This window comes from Neofelis nebulosa, chromosome 12 (genome assembly GCF_028018385.1).
Source record: "Neofelis nebulosa isolate mNeoNeb1 chromosome 12, mNeoNeb1.pri, whole genome shotgun sequence".
NCBI classification, from domain to species: domain Eukaryota; kingdom Metazoa; phylum Chordata; class Mammalia; order Carnivora; family Felidae; genus Neofelis; species Neofelis nebulosa.
Window position 1 is genome coordinate 13,177,885 of NC_080793.1, and position 23,335 is coordinate 13,201,219.

The 23,335-nt window shown below is 38.2% G+C and overlaps 2 protein-coding genes across 2 annotated transcripts; one reads left to right on the top strand and one right to left on the bottom strand.

The window, feature by feature from the left end:
* Positions 1-3,268: 3,268 nt before the first annotated feature.
* Positions 3,269-4,237, bottom strand: LOC131490964 (olfactory receptor 1J4-like). The gene has a single exon (XM_058693360.1). It carries the CDS (start codon positions 4,196-4,198, stop codon positions 3,269-3,271), a length of 930 nt encoding a protein of 309 aa, XP_058549343.1. The 5' UTR covers positions 4,199-4,237.
* Positions 4,238-17,325: 13,088 nt separating this feature from the next.
* Positions 17,326-18,902, top strand: LOC131491388 (olfactory receptor 1L8-like). Its single transcript, XM_058694245.1, has one exon. The coding sequence runs from the start codon at positions 17,542-17,544 to the stop codon at positions 18,484-18,486; it is 945 nt and encodes a 314-aa protein (XP_058550228.1). The 5' UTR covers positions 17,326-17,541; the 3' UTR covers positions 18,487-18,902.
* The last annotated feature ends 4,433 nt before the right edge of the window (positions 18,903-23,335 follow it).

Below are 23,335 nucleotides of genomic sequence, written 5' to 3' on the forward strand. Positions count from 1 at the left end.
TTGATTTATATTTTTGTGGACTTATGAATTCTTTTTTATTCTTTGAGTTATAATCACTGCATTTGCTCTTCATCTTGAAGCTCAAACTATTCCAGATTTGGTCATTGGGAGCTCCTTCATGCTGGCTCCTGAGTCTCTATGATTCATTGAGCACTTCCTTTCAGGCTCAGCAAAATTTTCTTGGATAATCTTGTCAAGTCCTGGCTCCAGTCCTGGAATCAGCCATTTTCCTAGTAACTTTGTCTCTTGTATTTTTATGTTTATGTTTTATTTTTTATTTAAATTCTAGTTAGTTAACATACAGTTTAATATTAGTTTCAGGTGCACAACCTTCAACACTTCCATACAACATCCCATGCTCATTACAACAAGTACACTCCTTCATACCCATCACATGTTTAGCCCAATGTCCCACCCACCTCCCCTCTGGTGACCATCAGTTCATTCCCAATAGTTAAGGGTCTGTTTCATGGTTTGCCCCCTCTTTATCCCCTCCCCTTTGTTCTTGGTTTGGTTTCTTAAATTCCACATATGAGTAAAATCATATGATATTTATTTTTCTCTGACTGACTTATTTCACTTAGTATAATACTCTGTAGCTCCACCCATTGCCAATGGCAAGATTTCATTTTTTTTATGGCTGAGTAATATTCCATTGTGTGTATAAGTGTGTATGTGTATGTAATGTATATTTATATGTGCAATATATATTGTAATATATATATACCACATTTTATTTTTTTCTCAAGTCTAGGGTTAGGTTTAGGGTTAGGGCCAGGATGAGGGTATATGCCTGGTATCCTCAAGTTCAGAGACCTCTCCAGAAGGTTAACTTTGGTCCCTTTTAAAGGAGAATGGTAAAAAACACATTTGGCATGAGGTGTGTTCATAGCTTACAAAGCTTCTAAATGATCTGAGGATGCAACCAGGAAATATATGTAACAGAAACACAGGAAAGAGAAACTACAAACTATAAACTAAAGGGATGGTTACCCATAGAAAGTGGGTCAGGGGACAGATGGAAAGAATGGAGAACTGGGAATAGTATGGATACTACTATAATGTAAATTCAACCTATTTATACATATTAAAACCCATGATTTCAAACTGATATCTCCAATTCCAGTTTGATGCCATAGAATTCTTTCTAGCCTCTCCTTTTCCATGTACATAGCTCCTTTCCCTGATAGTGAGAAGTCATTCCCTTTTCTACAATATGTTTATTTATTTACTATATCTGTGAATGCATGTTAAGTAATTTTAGAATCTTCAACTCATACCACTGTAATGACAAATTAACTGAAGCTTAAAAACTTTGCTTACAGTTTTTTCTTTACTATGGGTATATAGATAAAATTCTGTGTTCAAGAATTACTTAGATTAGGTATTTTATTTTCCCCTTTAGTCTAATTATGGTATTAGTTTGGAATATAGCTAGGTTTATTTGTTTTGTTTTATTCTATTTTGTTTTCCCCCATATTAATTTTTACTAGGTAAAAGATAACATAGTCAAAATCATACAAATAAATAGACTCATCTCCCCATCCTTTCTTGCCCATTGTTGCCTACCTTCTGTTGGTAAGCAATCTCACTAGTTTCTGATTTATTCTTCCTGTGTTTCTTTTTGCTCTAATGGGCAGATACATGCATATTTTATTTCCCCTTCATTATTATACAGAAAGTAGTGAGCTACAAAAAAAAAAGTACTGAGTTATAGATGCTCAGCATATGCTTTATACATTGCTTTTTTCCCACTTAACAATTTATCCTGGCGATCCCTCTACACTGGTTCATAGCTATCTTTGTCATTATTTTTTCATAGCTACAAAGTAGACAACTGCATTGATGTTCCATAGAGTTTCCTTTTGGAGTCCTATAATGAGATGGTGGGGATGAATGTGCTAAATGCCATTGAATTGTATACCTCAAGCAGTTAAAATTATAAATTTCATGTTATCTATATTATACTACATTAAAAAATCTTAAAGAGAAAGCAAGAAGTCATCTCTACATAAAGCACAGGAAAAACATATATTAATAATAAGTATGGTTAATAAGTTAATAGAGGGGGAAATAGAATAACAAAATATATATTTGTTTTTAATTTTAATTCCAGTATAATCAACATACAGTGTTATATTAGTTCCAGGTGTACAATATAGTGATTCAACAATTCTATGCATTACTCAGTGCTCATCATGATAAGTGTGCTCTTAATCTCTTCACCTATTTCATCCATCCCCCATCCCCCTCCCATCTGGTAGCCATCAATTTGTTCTCTGTAGTTAAGAGTGTGTTTTTTGGTTTTTCTCCTCTTTTCTTTGTTTAAAAAATACATATTTAATTAATCAAAAGGGAGAAAGAATAAATATGACACAGATGTCTCAAATAGAAAACATATAGTAATATGAAAAACATAAATCCAAATATATTATAATTAAATATTACTAGATCAAATTCTCCATAAATACAATGATTATGAATCTATATAAAAAACAAAACAAAACTTCACAGTGCTAACAAGGGACACCTCACAGATATAAGGACATAGAACAGTTTAAAGTTATAGAAAAGAAATACCATGTAAACAGTAACCAAAAGAAATCTGGCATATCTATACTAATATCAGAAGAAGTAGATGAGATATTAAGGCAAGAGCTGCTGCTAGAGATAAAGAGAAATATCTCCTATTTATAAATACAGTCGTATGTTAAATGAATAAAATGGCTCTCTGAGGAGCCTTGTTTTGTAGCATTTGCCAATTTCTACAGTGTAATTATTTCCACTATGGCTGATTTCAGTCCACCAACATGATGTCATTGAATATGGAGTCGGAAAGAGACATTCACATTTAGCTTGAAGCCAATGCAAGCCAGCCTCAGCACACCACTTTTTAAAAGAGTCAGTACACAGGAGCAGATCATGATGCTAAATCTTCATGTCCTCAATAACATAGTATATAACATTTACAAGCAATGACTGGGCATGTCTAAAAGGGGAAACAAATTCACAATTATAATTGTGCAACATGTTTTGCATAAGATTTTGTGCACATAAGAGATGATGAACAAGCAGGAAAAAATTAAGGGTAAAGAATACTTAACAATCCAAGCGACAAATTTGACCTAGTTGACAATTGACAACACCTCATACATGACAGAAGAACGTATATTCTTTTTAAGTTACACAGAGTTGCCAATCACACAGTAGTTTTAGTCGATGTATCTCACTGTGCATAACTGCAATAAGAGGATTTAGTGATTGTCACTTAAAAGTTAGCCCTATTGACAAATATTTGTAGGGCCTGTTTTATATCTTTGTTCCTCAGGCTATAGATAAAGGGGTTCAGCATAGGGGTAATTACTGTGTACATGACTGAAGCAATTATGTCTTTGTCATTAAAGTTCCATGATAAGGAGAAAAAGTAAACACCTGCAAGTGTCCCATAGTATACAGACACCACAAAAAGATGGGAGCCACAGGTAGAAAAGGCTTTAAAGAGTCCTTTAGTGGAGGGGACCCTTAGGACAGTTGTCCCTATACGAATATATGAGCCCAAGATACTACTCAAAGGCAAGATGAAAAGAATTCCTCCTTCAGTAAAGATGATCAGCTCATTGAGAGAAATGTCTGAGCAGCTTATCCTCAGGAGCACAGTGAGGTCACAAAAGAAGTGAGGGATGGTCTTATCACAGAAGGACAGTTGGACCAAAAGGAGGGTGTGCAACAGGGCATGAATGTAACAGAAGAACCAAGATCCAGACACTAATGAGATACATAGCTCCTGCCTCATGACAGTAGAGTAGTGGAGTGGCTGACAGATGGCCACATACCTGTCATATGCCATCACTGCAAGAAGGAAATTGTCAAGACAACCAAAAAATATTAAGAAATACACCTGTGAAATGCACCCCACATAGGGAATGGATTGTTGCTGAGTCTGCATGTTCATGAGCATCTTTGGAACTGTGACAGATGAAAAGGAAACATCAGTGAAGGCCAAGTGACTGAGGAAGAAGTACATGGGGGTGTGGAGGCGAGAGTCCAGCCTGACGAGCAGGATGATGAGCAGGTTCCCCAGCACTGTAGTCAGGTACATGCCCAGGAACAGGGTGAAGAATATGCCCTGCTGCTCTGGCTGGATGGGGAGCCCCAGGAGGAGGAACTCGGACACGCTGCTCTGGTTCTCCCTCCTCATGTTGTTTTTTCTCTGCTGGCAATGGGGAAAAGTGGAGAATGTTCATGAACATGTCATAACATTATAGTGAGGTTCTTTCTATGCAAATTTTTTTAACTACCTTTCTGTTTATTTTTCACAACTCTTGGTACATGAGTGTGCCCCATTCTGGCTCCAATATACATGAGACCCTCACATTAACCAGGTTTATTCCTCTCCAAAAAACAAACAGCACTTATTCTTTATTCAACAAATATTTAGTGAAAAACAGCTTAGTCCCATATTGATAATAGCAGTGAACAAGAAATGGGAAGTCTTTTTTTAATTTTTTTTAATGTTTATTTATTTCTGAGGCAGAGAGAGACAGAGCATGAGTGGGGGAGGGTCAGAGAGAGAGGGAGACATAGAATCAGAAGCAGGCTGCAGGCTCTGAGCTGGCAGCACAGAGCCCGACACGGTGCTCGAACTCACTAGCCGTGAGATCATGACCTGAGCTGAAGTCGGTCGCTCAACTGACTGAGCCACCCAGGCGCCAAGAAATGGGAAGTCTTTATGTTCAAGGAGTTGACATCTTAATGTCAAAGCATGTTCAAATGTGAAATGAGTACCAGAAAAGAAATATCAGTCATTTCCTCTTAAAAAGGGGGTGAATCTCCCTAAGTTGGAACAGAATTACTAAGGCTATGTCACAGGCTTTTGGTGTAATTGTCTGAGTCCTGCTTTAAGTCATATAAAATTCCCTGTTACCAAAAGTGTCCAATCCAGGTTTCCAAACCAAAATTAAGAATAGCACCAGGCACTATTCCATGTGTTTTACATGTCCTTTCAAATCAGATCCTCATTATAGTCCTAACAAATGGGTATTATTAGAGTCATTTTAACTATGAGACTACAAAGAGCACATTATCTAAATTGCAAAGGTACGCACAATTAAGTGCAACAGATAGAATCACGACATATGTCTGACAAAATTCCTACTCAACTACTTTGCATAGAAATTACAACGTTATTAGAGTGTCCAAAGAAGCTATTTGTCAACTACCTTTGTCCAAAATGTCATTAACTCCCTCTAAGAAAAATTGACCATTTGCATTTATACATCATACAATTTACAAAGGACTTTCACATGCTTTAACTTCTCTGAAAACAATAAGTATATATTTAGGGACTGTTCAGTACACAAGGCAAACTTCATGTCCTCATTTTATAGATGGGAAAATTGAAGCTAAAGTGATAATTGATACCCACCATGACTTGGCTGTTTGATGGTGGATTCCAGATACAGTATGTATTTGGAAGTTAGACTAGAGGTTAGGATAACCACATAGCCCTGAAGAGGGAATCAAGACTGACATTCTCACTCAAGAGTAGGAGCAGGACAGTGAGTTATCCTCAAGTACCACAAGCTTCCTCAGTGGCACTGGTTTTATCTGTTCATGGCTACCAAGGAGGACAGTGCTTGAACCTCATGCAGAGTCCTGGCTGCTCACCGATGTAGGCTGTGTCAGTCCTTACTTAGAAACCAGAAAAAAACAAGAGGGCTGGAACAAACCAGGAACTTTGATTCAGGCAGGACCTCGAGAAGGAGGTAGTTGGGCCATTAGCTGTGGAAAGGAGGTCAGACTGTGACCTTGGAGTATGAGAGGGAGCCTTAAGATAAGCCTGTCCTCTCAGAATTCTACTTGTCCTGCTCCAGACAATGGTGAAACAGGAACCTCCACGAGGCAAACATTGGATTTGGGGAAAAATAATAAAAATACCTCCTTTTTACTGAGCACCAATTGTGCCAGGCATGGGACTGAACAATTTGTGTGCATTGCTTCATTTAATCCTCAAAATAGCATTTTGAAGTAGGAATAGTTGCCTCTCCTTTGCCAGTGAAGAATCTTAACCTCAGAGAGATGAAGTCACTTCCTAAGATCACAAAATATATGAAGGCCAGACTGAGGATTGGGGCCCAGTCTGCCATACTGCAGACACTGAGTTAGTATATGACACCTGCCCAGGAGTGAAAATGCATAGGAACCTACCTCCTTAATACAGTAATATATATATGGCTACTATTGAAAGATTGTTAAGGAAATATTTGAGTTCACAGGAAAGAACCAGAGCCCCTAAAACATGTACATGAAAAACAACAACAACAACAACAACAACACATTCTAACATTTGGAATTATATATATATATATATATATATATATATATATATATATATATATATATCTTATAAACAAAATGCAATGTCACACATACACACACCATTGAGCTGAGATGTCAAGACTTCTTATGTATTGCTGGTCATGAGTAAATTCAGGAAACTTCTCCCCCAGATTGGTGATCAGCCTCTCTTCAGACTATGCAATCTCATTTAATTTACTATGATGTCTGTACAAAGATGGAAGAAGGAGTTATAGAAAGAGAGTGGGGCAAATACTTGAGTTCAGAGGGACTGATTAGGAGACCCCAGATCATGTACACAAATGCCCTACACTTGTTTAATGAGGCAGCTCTTATTAGACTTCTATGTTCTTGGTCTAAGAGAGGGAAAAAATAATACCGAGAGTCAATCTCACACACACACACACACACACACACACACACACACACAACTCAAGAAGAAAACATACATATGTCCACATTGTGCAAGCAAGGAAACACCAGACAGACCCACATGGAATACATATGCAGACCTCTAGACACAGAGACACACCTTGCCTGCCTAGAATTCCTAGCTCACTCTGACTTGTGCCACTCCTTAGCAAGCTGAGGTACCTTCTAATACAATTTCCTGCATCCTCAGCTTCTGTTGAGAACACCAGGAACAAAAAGTAAGAAGAAAGCCTCTGTGAGCCCATGACCTCATGAGCTCTCTGTCTGTCCTTGAGCTCCAGAAAAACAGGCAGGAGATACCATTTTACAAGCCTTGGAGAACACTCATGATAAGTCTCTAAGCTCCTGGTTAAGTAAAGAATCAAAACAGACTAATGGCCTCAACTTCCTAAAAGACCTTGGGGAGGAGCCTGTGCAGGGGCAACAGGGACTGAGCTGCTAGAGCCACCTGAGAGGCTGACCCATATCTCAAGGATACTCTGGGCTCCTCTTTGCCTGTTCATAGTTCCAGGGGGAAATTAGGAATGGCTTAGTCAGCTTCCATCACCAGTGTTGCCAATGCACTGGGTCAGCCTCTCCTGACACCACATTATGTCCAGGAAGAGTAAGTCTGGCTTTTGCAAACTCCCACACCATTTGCACTTGCTACCATGAGCACACAAATCTAGCTTTAATTTCGCATCCTGCAGGTCCCCTCCTCCCTTGGGAGAGACTTCAAGTCATAGAGGTGTGCCTTTTCTAAGAGAGTGTAGAGGGGGAAAATTGAGTCCTTAGGCTCAGTACTCAGAAGAACTGGGTCTGGGCTATGCCACTCATTAAATGTTGGCCCTGAGCACATATAGCATCCCCTCAGCCCTGTTACATCAGCTGTAAAGTGTGGATAAAAATTACATTGTCCTCAGAAGTTATTATTGAAATTAAATGAGATGATTCATGCTAAAGGACATAATAAATGCACAACAGATATCAACTCTTGTTATCTTTATCTTTTTATCTTCCAAAAAAGATAATGATATCTAAAATCACTGACATTGCCATAGGATTGATATTGAATAAATGAGTGAATTAATTGATTGATTCATTCCATCTTATAGTAACAGCATATTCCCACCTTAAGAGATTAAATGAGTTAAAACAGAATGAACTTAGAACATTGTCTGGCATTTTGTAAATCCTCAATAAACTTTGGTTATCTTATTGTTATAGATTACAGACTCATTGCATTCAGCTGCTCACACATTTGTTTCATTACCGTCTTAGTTACCGATAACTCCATGTTGTTCAAACCAAAATATAGGAATCCTTGACTCCAACCTTTCTTTCACAATTCTCAATTTGTCAGCAACTCTTGTTGGTTCCAACTTACAACTAAATACAGTATTCACCAAAATTACACTACTTCGTCTGCTATCGTCCCAGCCTATCATTTCTTAACTGCATTGTTGCAGTAGTTCCTAGGTGGTCCCCTGCTTCCACACATCCCCTTTCTCCTTCAGTTTATTCTCAATACAGCAGCCAGAGTGATGTTTTTTAAATCTGAATCTTGTTACCGTTCTGCTGAAAAGCTTCCAAGGACTACACAAATAATTCATAACAAAAATCAAATCACAATGCCTAAAGGACATAGCCCCTGTTAGCTTTAAAATTATCTCCTCCTGGGGCCCCTGGATGGCTCAGTCAGTGAAGCATCTGATGTTGGCTCAGGTCATGATTTCACACAGCTCGTGAGTTGGAGTCCCGCATTGGGCTCTGTACTGACAGCTTGGAGCCTGGAGCCTGCTTCAGATTCTGTGTCTCCCTCTCTCTCTGCCCCTCCCCCACTGTGCTGTGTCTCTCTCAAAAATAAATAAATGTAATAAAAATAAAAGTTTTAGTAATGTTTTTTGTATGAATGAAGTATAATTATATTTTCCCATATAGAATATATACACAGTCCCCATTTTTGAATAAATAAATAAATACACAAACATTAATGAAAATAAACAAAAATAAAAATCTTCTGCACAGTGAAGGAAATAATCAACCAAACTAAAAGGCAACCTCAGAATGGGAGAAGCTTTTTGCAAATGGCATGTCTGATAAAGGGCTAGTATTCAAGATCTATACAGAACTTATCAACCTTAACACCCAGAAAACAAATAATCCAGTTTTTAAAAATGGGCAGAAGACATGAACAGACATTTTTTTTCCAAAGAAGACATCCAGATGACCAATAGACACATGAAAAGAAGCTCAACATCACTCATCATCAGAGAAATACAAATCAAAACTACAATGAGATATCACCAGTCAGACTGGGATACACATCAGTCAGAATGGCTAAAACTAACAACATAGGAAACAAGAGGTGTTGGCAAGTATGCAGAGAAAGGGGAACCCTCTTACATTGTTGGTGAGAATGCAAACTGGTGCAGCACTCTGGAGAACGACATGAAGGCTCCTCAAAAATTTTAAAATAGAACTACCCTATGACCCAGCAATTGCAATATTAGGTATTTACTCGAAGGATACAAAAATACAGATTCAAAGGGGTACATGCACCTGATGTTTATAGCAGCATTATCAACAATAGCCAAACTATGGAAAGAGCCCATTAGTCCATTGACTAATGGATGGATAAAGAAGATTTGGTGTATATGTACAATGAAATATTAGCCACCAAAAAGAATGAAATCTTGCCATTGCAACTCTAGCTGGAACTAGAGTGTATTAAGCTAAGCGAAATAAGTCAGTCAGAGAAAGACAAATACCATAAGATTTCACTCCTATGTGGAATTTAAGAAAAAAACAGGTGAACTTAGGGGGGAACAAAAGAGAGGCAAACAAGGAAACAGACTCCTAACTGTAAAGAACAAATTGAGGGTTGATAGAGGAGAGTTGGAGGGAGAAATAGTTTAAACAGATGATGGGGATTATGGAGTTCACTCGTTGTGATGAGCCCTGGATATTATGTTAAGATGAATCACTAAATTCTATACCTGAAACTAATATTACATTGTACATGAATTAATTGGAATTTAAATAAAAATTTGAAAAAATAAAAATTAATAGTTAAAAAAATTTAAAAACAGAATGAGATATCACCTCACAGCTGGTAGAATGGCTATTATCAGAAAGATAAGAGGGTTGCCTGGGTGGCTCAGTCAGTTAAGCGTCCAACTTCGATTCAGGTCATGATCTCACAGTTTGTGGGTTTGAGCCCCACATTGGACTCTGTGCTGACAGCTCAGAGCCTGGAGCCTGCTTCAGATTCCGTGTCTCCCTCTCTTTCTGCCCCTCCCCTGCTTGTGCACTGCCTCTCTCTCAAAAATAAATAAACATTTTTAAAAAAGATAAGAGACAATAAGTGCTGTTGAGGATGTGAACAAAAGTGACCCATGGCACTGTTGGTGGGAAGGTATACTGGTGAAGCCACTATGGAAAACAGTCTGGAAGTTCCTTAAAAAATGAAAAATAGAACAACCATATGATCCGGCAATCCCACATCTGGGTATATATATCCAAAAGAACTGAAATCACTATCTTGAAGAGATATCTGAATGTTTATGTTCACTGCAGTTTTATTTAAATAGTCAAGACATGGAAACAACTTAAATATTTACCAATGGATAATGAATATTGATATATATAATGGAATAATATTCATCCACAAAAAGGAAGGAAATTTTGTCATTTACAATATGGATGAACCTCAAGGACATTATGCTAAGTGAGATAAGTCTGACCACAATAAAAATAAATACTGTGTGGTCTCACTTATATGTGGTATCTAAGAATATAGAACTCTAAAAAACTGAGAATAGATGGTTGGTTGCCATGAGTGAGGGATAGGGGGTGAGAGAAATGGATGAGGACTAAGGGTACAAACTTCCAGCTGTAAGATGAATAAGTTCTGGGGATGTAATTTACAGCATGGTGATGATAGTTAGCAAGACTGTATGAAAATTACTAAGGGAGTAGATTATAAAAGTGCTCACCACACTAAAAATGTTGTAACAATGTGAGGTGATGGATGTGTCAACTAGTATGATTGTGGTAATTTTGTTTATATATATATAAAATTATTGTGTTTTACACTTATTTTTTAAATTTTATTTTTTAAATTTACATCCAAATTAGTTAGCATATAGTACAACAATGATTTCAGGAGTAGATTCCTTAATGCCCCTTACCCATTTAGCCCATCCCCCCTCCCACAACCCCTCCGGCAACCCTCTGTTTGTTCTCCATATTTAAGAGTCTCTTATGTTTTGTCCCACTCCCTGTTTTTATATTATTTTTGCTTCCCTTCCCTTGAGTTCATCTGTTCTGTGTCTTAAAGTCCTCATATGAGTGAAGTCATATGATATTTGTCTTTCTCTGGCTGACTAATTTCGCTTAGCATAATACCCTCTAGTTCCATCCACATAATTGAAAAAGACAAGATTTCATTCTTTTTGATTGCCGAGTAATACTGCATTGAATATATATACCACATCATCTTTATCCATTCATCCATGGATGGATATTTGGGCTCTTTCCATGCTTTGGTTATTGTCGATAGTGCTGCTATAAACATTGGGGTGCATGTATCCCTTCAAAACAGCATACCTGTATCTCTTGGATAAATACCTAGTAGTGCAATTTCCAGGTCATAGGGTAGCTCTATTTTTAATTTTTTGAGGAACCTCGATACTGTTTTCCAGAGTGGCTGCACCAGCTTGCATTCCCACCAACATGCAAAAGAGATCCTTTTCTCCGCATCCTCGCCAATATCTGTTGTTGCCTGAGTTGTTCATGTTAGCCATTCTGATAGGTGTGAGGTGGTATCTCAGTGTGGTTTTGATTTGTATTTTCTTGATGATGAGTGATGTTGAACATTTTTTCATGCGTCGGTTGGCCATCTGGATGTCTTCCTTGGAGAAGTGTCTATTCATGTCTTTTGCCCATTTCTTCACTGGATTATTAGTTTTTTGGGTGTTGAGTTTGATAAGTTCTTTATAGATTTTGGATACTAGTCCTTTATCTGATATGTCATTTGCAAATACCTTCTCCCATTCTGTCAGTTGCCTTTCAGTTTTGCTGGTTGTTGCCTTCGCTGTGCAGAAGCTTTTTATTTTGATGAGGTCCCAATAGTTCATTTTTGCTTTTGTTTCCCTTGCCTCCAAAACGTGTTGAGTAAGAAGTTGCTGTGGGCAATATCAAAGAGGTTTTTGCCTGCTTTCTCCTTGAGGATTTTGATGGCTTCCTGTCTTACATTGAGGTCTTTCATCCATTTTGAGTTTATTTTTGTGTATGGTGTAAAAAAGTAGTCCAGGTTCATTTTTCTGCATGTTGTTGTCCAGTTTTCCCAGCACCACTTGCTGAAGAGACTGTCTTTATTGCATTGGATATTCTTTCCTGCTTTATCAAAGATTAGTTGGCCATACGTTTTTGGGTCCATTTCTGGGTTCTCTATTCTGTTCCATTGATCTGAGTGTCTGTTCTTGTGCCAGTACCATACTGTCTTGGTGATTACAGCCTTCTAGTATAGCTTGAACTGTGGGATTGTGATACCTCCAGCTTTGGTTTTCTTTTTCAAGATCGCTTTGGCTATTCGGGGTCTGTTCTGGTTCCATACAGATTTTAGGATTATTTGTTCTAGCTCTGTGAAGAATGCTGGTGTTACTTTGATAGGGATTGCATTGAATATGTAGATTGCTTTGGGTAGTATCGACATTTTAACAATATTTGTTCTTCCTATCCAGGAGCATGGAATCTTTTTCCATTTTTTTGTGTTTTCTTCAATTTCTTTCATAAGATTTCTGTAGTTTTCAGTGTATAGATTTTTTCACCTCTGTGATTAGATTTATTCCTAGGTATTTTATGGTTTTTTGTACAACTGTAAATGGGATCGATTCCTTGATTTCTGTCACTTCATTGTTGGTGTGTAGGTGTGCAACTGATTTCTGTGCATTGATTTTACATCCTGCAGCTTTGCTGAATTTATAAATCAGTTCTAGCAGTTTTCTGGTGGAATCTTTTGGGCTTTCCATATAGAGTATCATGTCATCTGCGAAGAGTGAAAGTTTGACCTCTTCCTGGCTGATTTGGATGCCTTTTATTTCTTTGTGTTGTCTGATTGCAGATGCTAAGACTTCCAATGCTATGTTGAATAACAGTGGTGAGAGTGGACATCCCTGTCTTGTTCCTGGCCCTAGGGGGAAAGCTCTCAGTTTATCCTGTGTTTTACACTTTAAAGTTATGTTCTGTGTCAATTATATCTCAATAAAGCTAGAAAAAAGGAAGGAAGGAAGGAAAGAAGGAAGGAAGTGAAGGAGGAAAGAAGGAAAGAAAGAATTAAGTGAATGAATAGAAAGAAAGCCACATGAATAGGCAGGACTCTAACCCAAGGCTTTTTGTCTATGTATTATTTACTCTTAATATGTCGATTAAAATTTAAATATTAAACTAAAGGCTAAAGAAAAAGACACACATATATTGTGTGAGACAGTAGTTTATGCTGAAGGCTGCAGCAGAATGTGTTTCATTCCTTACACTTTGTTATGGATTATGTTCACCATGATACACAATATTCTCTATATAAAACCCACGAGGAAATTTTCTCTCTGATTTCAGTGCCAATAATAGTTGTTATCCTCACTTTTCAGATGAAGAAACTCAGGCTTACAAGCAACTAGCTTCGTGGCAAGGCCAACATTCTATTAGGTATCTTCTTTCCTCAACACTAATCCTCAAAAACTTCCCTGAGTCTAAACTCTAAAAACACATACACTATTTTCCCAAAGTCCCTTTGCTAAATATGACAACAACCATTGCATACCCTGTGCTTTAAACACACATAAACCAACATCAACCTAATCCCACACAGGAAAAAGAAACCAGATCCACATGCCTGCCAAGATACTGGAACACACATACACACCACTGATCTACCCCCACTGAATCCCCTAGAAACGCCCACCTCCCTGCTCTAGAATATACCGCGGCCCACACCTGCATCCCCAAACAAAAAATATTCACCCACATAAATATTTGTCCATTTCTGATAACCCAGAGTTGGGGAGACTAAGGCACACCCTTGAGATGTTGCAGTGAGATTAAATGGCTCTGGGATGAGCCCCACATCAAAACAGAAAGCCTCCGGGCTCCCCTATCCCCTCGAGTCAGCAATGCTGGGTGTTATTTCCAGTCTGCTTCCTCTGCTTACAGCAAGCACAGGATCAGCTCCCTTGAGAGGTCATCACACCACAACTCCTTCAGCCTAACAAGGGCCCCCGAGGCCAGCAGAGCAGAGCTCAGACTCAGGAGATAGTCTGGCTTCCACCATCAAGACAGTCCTTGCCCCTCGAGTCAAGATGTCTCTGCTTTCTGAGATGGGGAGCTAGGAGAGCAGCAGCATGCTGGGGGCCAGACTTGAGGGATTGGAGTCCAGTGAGGGGAAATGTGCTATCCCTTCCAAGTAGCACATCAGCTCCCCCGCCTTTCCTGTTCCTCTCCTTGTTAATCAGCCCAGAGTGTCATGGGAGAAACATGAGGGAGCTCTGCTTGGCTGAGAAGCAGACTTGCAGCTGAGTAGCAGATGTGGTGCAGACCAGTTTCTGGAGAAAGTGGAAGGCAAGAACAGCATCTGGATCTGGAGGTGAGCTTCGGTAAGCTGGACACCCTTTTGGCCAGCTTCCCTCCAACCTCTGGCACTTACTCTTTCCTCCCTGAGAATTTCAAATATTTTGTGGATTAAGCAGTCATAGTGTCCGACTAAAACCTCCACCTGGCTTTTGGTTTTCAGTCCATCCAGTTTGACCTCTAGACCATCTACACTGTGTGCTTTGCTAGAAGTAAAACACAGGAAGGAAGGAAGGAAGGAAGGAAGGAAGGAAGGAAGGAAGGAAGGAAGGAAGGAAGGAAGGAAGGGGGAGGGAGGGAAGGAAGAAGAAGGGAGGAAGGAGGGATGGAGGGAGGCAGGGAGGGAAAAGTGAAGAAGAAAACAAAACAAAACAAAACTATTATATTCCCAGCCTCAGCCATTCATCTTGTGTTTTGAGAACTGTTCTTCTTGATTCTCAGGTTCAAAACCTTTCTTCTTTCTAGTTATCATAGTAGGTGATCCTCACATCTATGACCTGGATCACCCAACATCATTAATTAAACCAAATCTCCACTAATTTCTTATTTCCACAAGCAGCCTTTTCACAAATGGCTCATTTTTTAATATTGACCTGTGTTTAAAAAACTGTCTTGCAGACATGGTGTCTCATTTGCTATTCATAAAACATCCGGAATCAGCTTCTGAGCAGGTGACCAAGGACAAATCAAGCCCCCATCTTTTGTCTTAACTCGAGGACACTGTCCAGCACCAACCACAACTCTCCATGCCAGACATGCCCCAGACATGCATGGCCAATTTTTTCCACCTGATTTTGGCCATTTAATCATAGATGTTCAAAATTTCAAATCCACCATTTGTGTAACACAGCAAGATCGGTCACCTCTTCAGCCACTACAGGGATAGATTCTGAACATGGGAAAAGAAAGATTGTTAGTTAAGAGGGAAAGAAAGGGAGGTCATTTAGGAAATGACACAGTGAGGAAAACAGTGCCTGTGCGTGATTGTGACAGACAGTATATACACCAAAACACGAGGAGGTGTAGCCTGAGGGTTAAGAGCATGAGCTTCAGAGTGATTCCTCTTGGAGTTCAAATCCTGATTGCTACTCACTTACTTAGTGACCTTGAGCAAACCACTTCACTCTAAGCCTCAGGCTTCTGATAACAACACATACGTTGTGATCCCTCATCGTGGGAATTTGTGAGGTGCTTAGCACAAGCTTGACATGTAGTACATTTTCAATAATATTGGTTATTGTTTTTAACTTTAACTACTGGTTCACTCAGATCATTCAATGCCTAAACAAATCATCCTTCCATAGGATCTTACAAAATCATGAGATTAGTCTGACAACTTGGCATTGAGGGATATGATACTTCAAGCATGTGAGTTAATTGATTTTGAGGACAACCAGTCATAGCAGATAAGGGAAAGCAACAATGGGATTGATGATGATCAAGAGTTTCTGCTGAGTGTTCACAATATGCTTGTCTCTCTCCTGAGTGTAGATGCATTTCTCACTAAATCCTCATGAGCATGCATGTATTTGTGTCCAATATCATACATGGTGAATCTGAGGTGTAAAGATGTTTAGTTATTTATGATAAAGTTGTAAGCACATTTAAGACTTACTGTCTTAGCGAGTTTTGAATATGCAGTGCAGTGCTATTACCTATAATTACCCTGATGTACAGGACATCATTTAGTTGTTAATGTAAATACAACATTTAATTGTTAAATGAATTCATATATTAATATATAATAAAATTTTTAATGCATGAAAATTCCAATGCATGTGATTATTCAAAAAGTGTGAAAGAATATACTGTTTCCAAGGAAATTATTTTAGGGGTGCCTGGCTAGCTCGGTTGGAAGAGCATGTGACTCTTGATCTCAGGGTTATGAGTTTGAGGCCCATGTGAGGTATAGAGATTACTTAAATAAAACTTAAGAAAAAGAAATTATTTTAAAAATTTTGGTGATATATAAGTATGGTGACTATAGAGATTTTTATGGTAACAAGGAACATATAAGTAACCAATATCTCAAAATTTTTAAAAATCCCTATGTGATATGTCCATTAAGAAGGTATGGGTAAATATAAGACTCTAAAAAATTGGTTGAAAACACTTTGTTTATACAAGATCTCCCATTGCAGACATGTTTGTAGTAGCAATAAGTGGAGACAACTTTTTTGTCCATCACAAAGTGATATTGTCCATAACTCGATATGACTGGAGAAAAAGCATAGATAGATCGATCGATCGATAGATAGATAGATATCTCAACAGTTAATATATGAAAATTAACATATTTCTCATAGATAGTTTTGCATACACATAGGAAAGGTGAATTATAAAGATTCGACAAAAAATTGTTGAATACCCAACGATCCAAAATCCTGTACAAATGGATTCTCATCCTGTACAAATATGATTCAGAACATAGAGTTAAAGAAAGGAAAACAATTTACAAAAAAAGGGGAGACTTACACTGGTGATGATAGCATACCATGAACTAAGGAGGATGAACTCTTCATCCTATGTCCAGAGGAGGAAAAGCCCACTTTGTTGAAACAGGTTCAACATTCCCATTAGATTTGCCCTGTTGGTTATTTTGGCAAACCCTTATTTTTTTCCAAATCAACGCAAATATGAACATTACAATGCCACCACTGGGTTTCCTTTGATAGGAAATGAGTGTCCTGTGACCTCCCGTACCAAAAATACCTCCACTCCATTCGCCATTCATCTTCATCCCTTATATACTGCTTTATGTTGTTTGTTGATGATCTGTCTCCCCAACTAAACACGAGCTACACAATGGCAAGAATTTGCCTGTTTTTATCACTACATCCCCAACAAGGGAACAGGCTTTGCACAGAATAAGAACTAATGAACTGCAATCAACAAGGTCCATCTCTGATGGTTTCTAAAGGTAAATTCTTCTGTCCCTCCAGCCTTCAGTATAAGGCCCTTGTGATGTCCATGGATTTGAGAAGGGAGAAATACATCAAGGACCATGACACTTACAAGCTGTCTCTACAGAACAACTAATTGCAACAAAACAGAAAAAACAAGACTTGCTGGGTTCTGAGGATTTGGATTCTGGACTTGCAGTATGGTAAATAATAAGTCATCTTGTATATAAGTAGACCCAAATCAATGGAAAGAGTCAACCAAACCAGCAGTGTTTCTGAGTTTATCCTCCTGGGACTCTCCTCCCGGCCTGGGGACCAGAAGCCACTCTTTATCCTCTTCCTCACCATGTACCTGGTCACCATAACAGGGAACCTGCTCATCATCCTTGCCATCCACTCTGACCCCCAACTCCAGACCCCCATGTATTTCTTCCTGAGTTTCCTGTCCTTCACTGACATTTGCTTTACAACAACCATTGTCCCCAGGATGCTACTGAGCTTTCTGTCAGAGAAGACCATCTCCTATGCTGGGTGTCTGACACAGATGTATTTTATTTATGCTCTGGGCAACACTGACAGCTGCCTCCTGGCGGTCATGGCTTTTGACCGCTATGTGGCCATCTGTGACCCCTTCCACTATGTCACCACCATGAACCACCACCGCTGTGTCCTGCTGGTGGCCTTTTCCTGCTCACTTCCTCACCTCCACTCACTCCTACACACACTGCTACTGAATCGTCTCACCTTCTGTGACAACAATGTTATCCATCACTTCCTCTGTGACCTCAGTCCCCTGATGAAACTGTCCTGCTCCTCCACATTTCTCAATGAAATTGTGATAATGTCAGAATGTTCGGTTGTTTTGGTGACCCCCTTTGTGTGCATCACCTTCTCTTACATACGAATCCTCATCACAGTTCTCAAGATCCCCTCAGCTGCTGGGAAACGCAAAGCCTTCTCCACCTGTGGCTCTCACCTTACTGTGGTAACCCTCTTTTATGGAAGCATCTTCTACGTCTATTTACAGCCCCTGTCCACCTACACTGCCAGGGACCACATAGCAACACTTGTCTACACAGTTCTTACCTCCATGCTGAACCCTTTTATCTATAGCCTGAGAAACAAAGACCTGAAACAGGGCCTGAGGAAGCTGATGGGCAGGAGGAAGTCCCAGGCAGCACCCTCTTGACAAACCCACAAGTGGAATCTGCTTCACTTGAATCTAATATCTGCTTGATCTTGGTGAACAACTGAACTGTTGGAGATGAGCTTTTTTAACCCATGTGAGACAAGGCTGTTGTGGATGCTCACATGCATTGATGACAGCCCACTAATTGTCCCCTTCTCTGCTAAAATCATGATACTCTTCCTCACCATTCCTCCATTTCCCCATGAAGACTCATCAGCTCATCCTCCAAATACTGCTTGAAACTAATTCTCTTCCCACAAATATTTCCTGAACAAATTGCTCTCCTTTTATTGAGACTTGCCCTCCAAAACCCTTCACATGGAAGCCTATTGCTGGAAATGATTACTGAATGTGTAGCTTTTGAATGTCTTTGCAGATATTTCATGTGGAAAAGAATGGAGGCAGAGAAGGAAGGGAAGGAGGAGAATTACATTTTAGCAACTTTTCTCATTGTGAGGATTTTTATAATTCCCCATTTTTCTCGGTCAAAAAACGTTTTCTTCCTTAAAAATTTTTACCCTTACTCCTCTCTTAAATTTTTTTTAATCTTTATTTATTTTCAAGAGAGAGACAGAGTGTGAGCAGGGGAGGAGTGGAGAGAGAGGGAGACACAGAATCTGAAGCAGCCTCCAGGCCCTAAGCTGTCAGCACAGAGCCTGAAGTGGGGCTTGAACTCATGAACCATGAGATCATGACGTCAGCTGAAGTCGGACACTCAACCGACTGAATACCCAGGTGCCCCACTTTTACTCCTCTCTTAAATTTATATCCTTTTTAAATTGTTGTGCTTTTGTTCTGTTTAGTTTCCTGGGTTTTTTTTTTTTTTTTTTACCATACAATTTAAAAAATGGGAATGGCCAGAAAGAACAAGAACCAAGAGCAATTACTTGAAAGTTATCCATTCCACAGCGGGGAGATTGGGACATTTCTTATTCCCATTTATCTTCAAAGGTATATGTTTAAAAATATGTGATTGAATGCTTCATTCTAGAAATTCCCACTCTGAGGAGTCTAATCTATGGAAATATTGTCATAAATATATATTGGATATTGAGATTTTTTTCAGTCATTCCCAGATTATAACAGATAAAAATTCAGAACAACCTAAAATCCTACCAATAAAGAATAGAGAAATTAATTATGGTTAATCACATAGAATGTAAGAATATGCAGCAGGTTGAAAGAATAAAATGGATGTCTATTACTTCTTTGAAAAGCCATTAGGTAGGAAAATCAAGATGTTGCATAAGTAAAAAAGTATGAATTCATTTTTTTTAATTGTATAAATCTGTGTATGTGTATAGTCACTAGAGTAAGAATGAAAGGTCAGTGGGGGAGAGAGGGAGAGAATTTCCAATTAATACATGGTTGTAACATCTGAATTTCTTTAAATTAATATATATAGCTCATATAAACCTATTAATATATTAGATTACCAAATAAATAAATAATAAAACACTGTAACAAATAGAGAACCCAAAATAAATCCTTATTTATATAATCAATTGATTTTTGCCTAAGTGCAAATGCAATTTAATGGAGAAAGAAGCAGCCATTTGATAAATTATGCTGGAACAACTAGATATGCCATAGTATAAATAATTAGCCCTGACCCCTTACTCACACCATACACAATAGGCTCATAGACCTAAATGAGAGGGATAAAACTAAAATTTACCAAAGAAAACAGAATACAAACACACACACACACATGTACATATATATATAAATGTATGTATGTATTTGTGACCTTCAGATGAGTGAATATTTCTTTTTTTTCTTTTTTCTTTTATTTAAATCCAAGTTAGTTAACATATAGTGTAATAGATTTCAGGAGTAGAATTTAGTGATTCATCACATATATAACACCCAGTGCTCATCCCAGCAAGTGCCCCCTTTAATGCCCATCCACCATTTAGCCCATCAACCCCACCCAACACCCCCCCAGCAACTCTCAGTGTGTTCTCTGTATTTAAGAGTTTCTTATGTTTTACCTCCCCCTCTATTTTCATCTTATTTTTCCCTCCCTTTCCCTATGTTCATTTGTTTTGTTTCTTAAATTTCACATGAGTGAAATCATATATTTATTGTTCTTTGACTGACTTATTTCATTTAGCATAATGTATTCTAGTTCCATCCACATTGTTGCAAATGACAAGATTTCGTTCTTTTTCATTGCTGAATAATATTCCATTATATATATATATACACATTCCATTATATATAGAATATATATTATATTATATGTATGGAATATATATATGCATATATAATATAATATAATATAATATATATATATATATAATATTCCATTATACACACACACACACACACACACACACCACATCTTCTTTATCCATTTATCAGGCAATGGACATTTGGGCTCTTTCCATACTTTGGCTATTATTGGTAGTGCTGCTGTAAACATTGGGGTGCATGTACCCCCCCTTCAAATCAGCATTTTTGTATCCTTTCAATAAATACCTAGTAGTGCAATTGCTGGGTTGTAGGTTAGCTGTATTTTTAATTTTTGAGGAACTTCCATACTGTTTTCCAGAGTGGCTACACAAGTTCGCATTTCCACCAGCAGTGCAAAACAGTTCCCCTTTCTCCTCATCCTTGCCAACGTCTGTTGTTCCTGAGTTGTTAATTTTAGCCATTCTGACTGGTGTGAGGTGCTATCTCATTGTGGTTTTGATTTGTATTTCCCTGATGATAGTGATGGTGACATCTTTTCATGTGTCTGTTAGTCATCTGGATGTCTTCTTTGGAAAATTGTCTATTCATGTTTTCTGCCCATTTCTTCACTGGATTATTTGTTTTTTGGGGTGTTGAGTTTGGTAAGTTCCTTATAGATTTTGAATATTAGCCCTTTATTCAATGTATCATATGAAAATATCTTCTCCCATTCCATTTGTTGCCTCTTAGTTTTATTGATTGTTTCCTTCTTTGTGCAAAAGCTTTTTATCTTGATGAGGTCCCAATAGTTCATATTTACTTTTATTTCCCTTGCCTCCGCAGATATGTCAAGTAAGAAGTTGCTGCAGCCTAAGTCAAAAAGGTTACTATCTGTTTTCTCCTGTAGGATTTTGATAGTTTTCCTTCTGACATTTAGATCTTCCCTCCATTTTGAGTTTATTTTTGTGTATAAGATACCTAGGACTAAACCTAACCAAAGAGGTAAAAGATCTGTATGCTGAAAACTATAGAATACTTATGAAGGAAATTGAGGAAGACACAAAGAAATGGAAAAACATTCCATGCTCTGGGGAGCCTCGGTGGTTCAGTTGGTTAACTGAACGTCCAACTGAGCATCCAACTTCAGCTCAGGTCATGATTTTGTGGTCTGTGAGTTTGACCCCTGCATCGGGCTCTATGTTGACAGCCCAGAGCCTGGAGCCTGCTTCAGATTCTGTGTCTCCCTCTCTCTCTCTCTGCCCCTCCCCTGCTCATGCTCTATCTCTCAAAAATAAAAAAGATTAAAAAATTTTAAAAAAAACATTCCATGCTTATGGATTGGGAGAAAAAATATTGTTAAAATGTTGATAATACCCAAAGCAATCTACACATGCAATGCAATCCTTATCAAAATAACACCAGCATTCTTCATAGAGCTAGAACAAACAATCCTAAAATTTGTATGGAACCAGAAAAGACCCTGAATAGCCAAAGTAATGTTGAAAAAGAAAACCAAAGCTGAAGGCATCGCAATCCCAGACTTTAAGCTGTATTACAAAGCTGTAATCATGAAGACAGTATGGTATTGGCACAAAACCAGACACATAGATCAATGGAATAGAATAGAGAACCCAGAATTGGACCCACAAATATATGACCAACCAATCTTCGACAAAGCAGGAAAGAATATCCAATGGAAAAAAGACAGTCTCTTCAGCAAATGGTGCTGGGAGAACTGGACAGCAACATGCAGAAGAATGAAACTGGACCACCTTCCTTCTGCTCTTCTACATGCTCACTCCTCTTCAGTGACCAGTCTCCTTTTTGTTCCTGGAACATAGCTGCATTGTCACATTTCAGAGCATTGCAGCTGCTGTATCTGCTCCCTGACATGCTTTTCCTGCAAATATCCCTGTAGCTCCGTTCTCTGATGCCTTCAATTCTTTGCTCAAATAGCACCTTCTTGGTGAGACCAATCCTCATCACACTATTTAAAATAGCAGCCTGGGCCCTGGATTCCTGATTTCTTCACAGTGTTGCATGTTGTAGCACTTAAAACCATGAAATTTACTCACATATTATGTTTATTTTCATTGTCATCCTCTACTAGAATATAAGCTCTACAAAAGGAAAGTATTTCTGTCTGATTTGTTCTCTTCTAGAAATTTCCATAAGCCCAGGAAACACGTCCTGAATACCTGTCAAAAAATCAATTATTTTTATATACATTTAGAGTTTTCTTTTCTAGAAATCAGGTCATGCTGTTTGTGGAGCAAAAGATAACCCATTTTTATAACCTAGAATTAAGAAGGCATAAGTAAGTAAGCTGTCCCCACAAAGAAACTTCCAGTTAAAAAAAAATACATCCTACATTGGTTTAGGGAATTTGGGAATGAGATTGAATGCACTGTGCCTCTCTGCTGAGTTTTTAGCACAGGCAAAAACTAACTTAAGGATAATAAAGCCAAAATATTTGCAAATGTTTTACTTTTAGACACAATATGTAACTAGCAAATATATTACAAATGCAGTCTCAACTTCTTTACTTTAAACACTTAGAGCAATACTTACTTTTTATAACTATAGACATGATAGACAAAAGGACAAAAACACTAAATTGTTTATTGTTATCTCATTTACATAAATTTATACACACTATGAATTATCATTA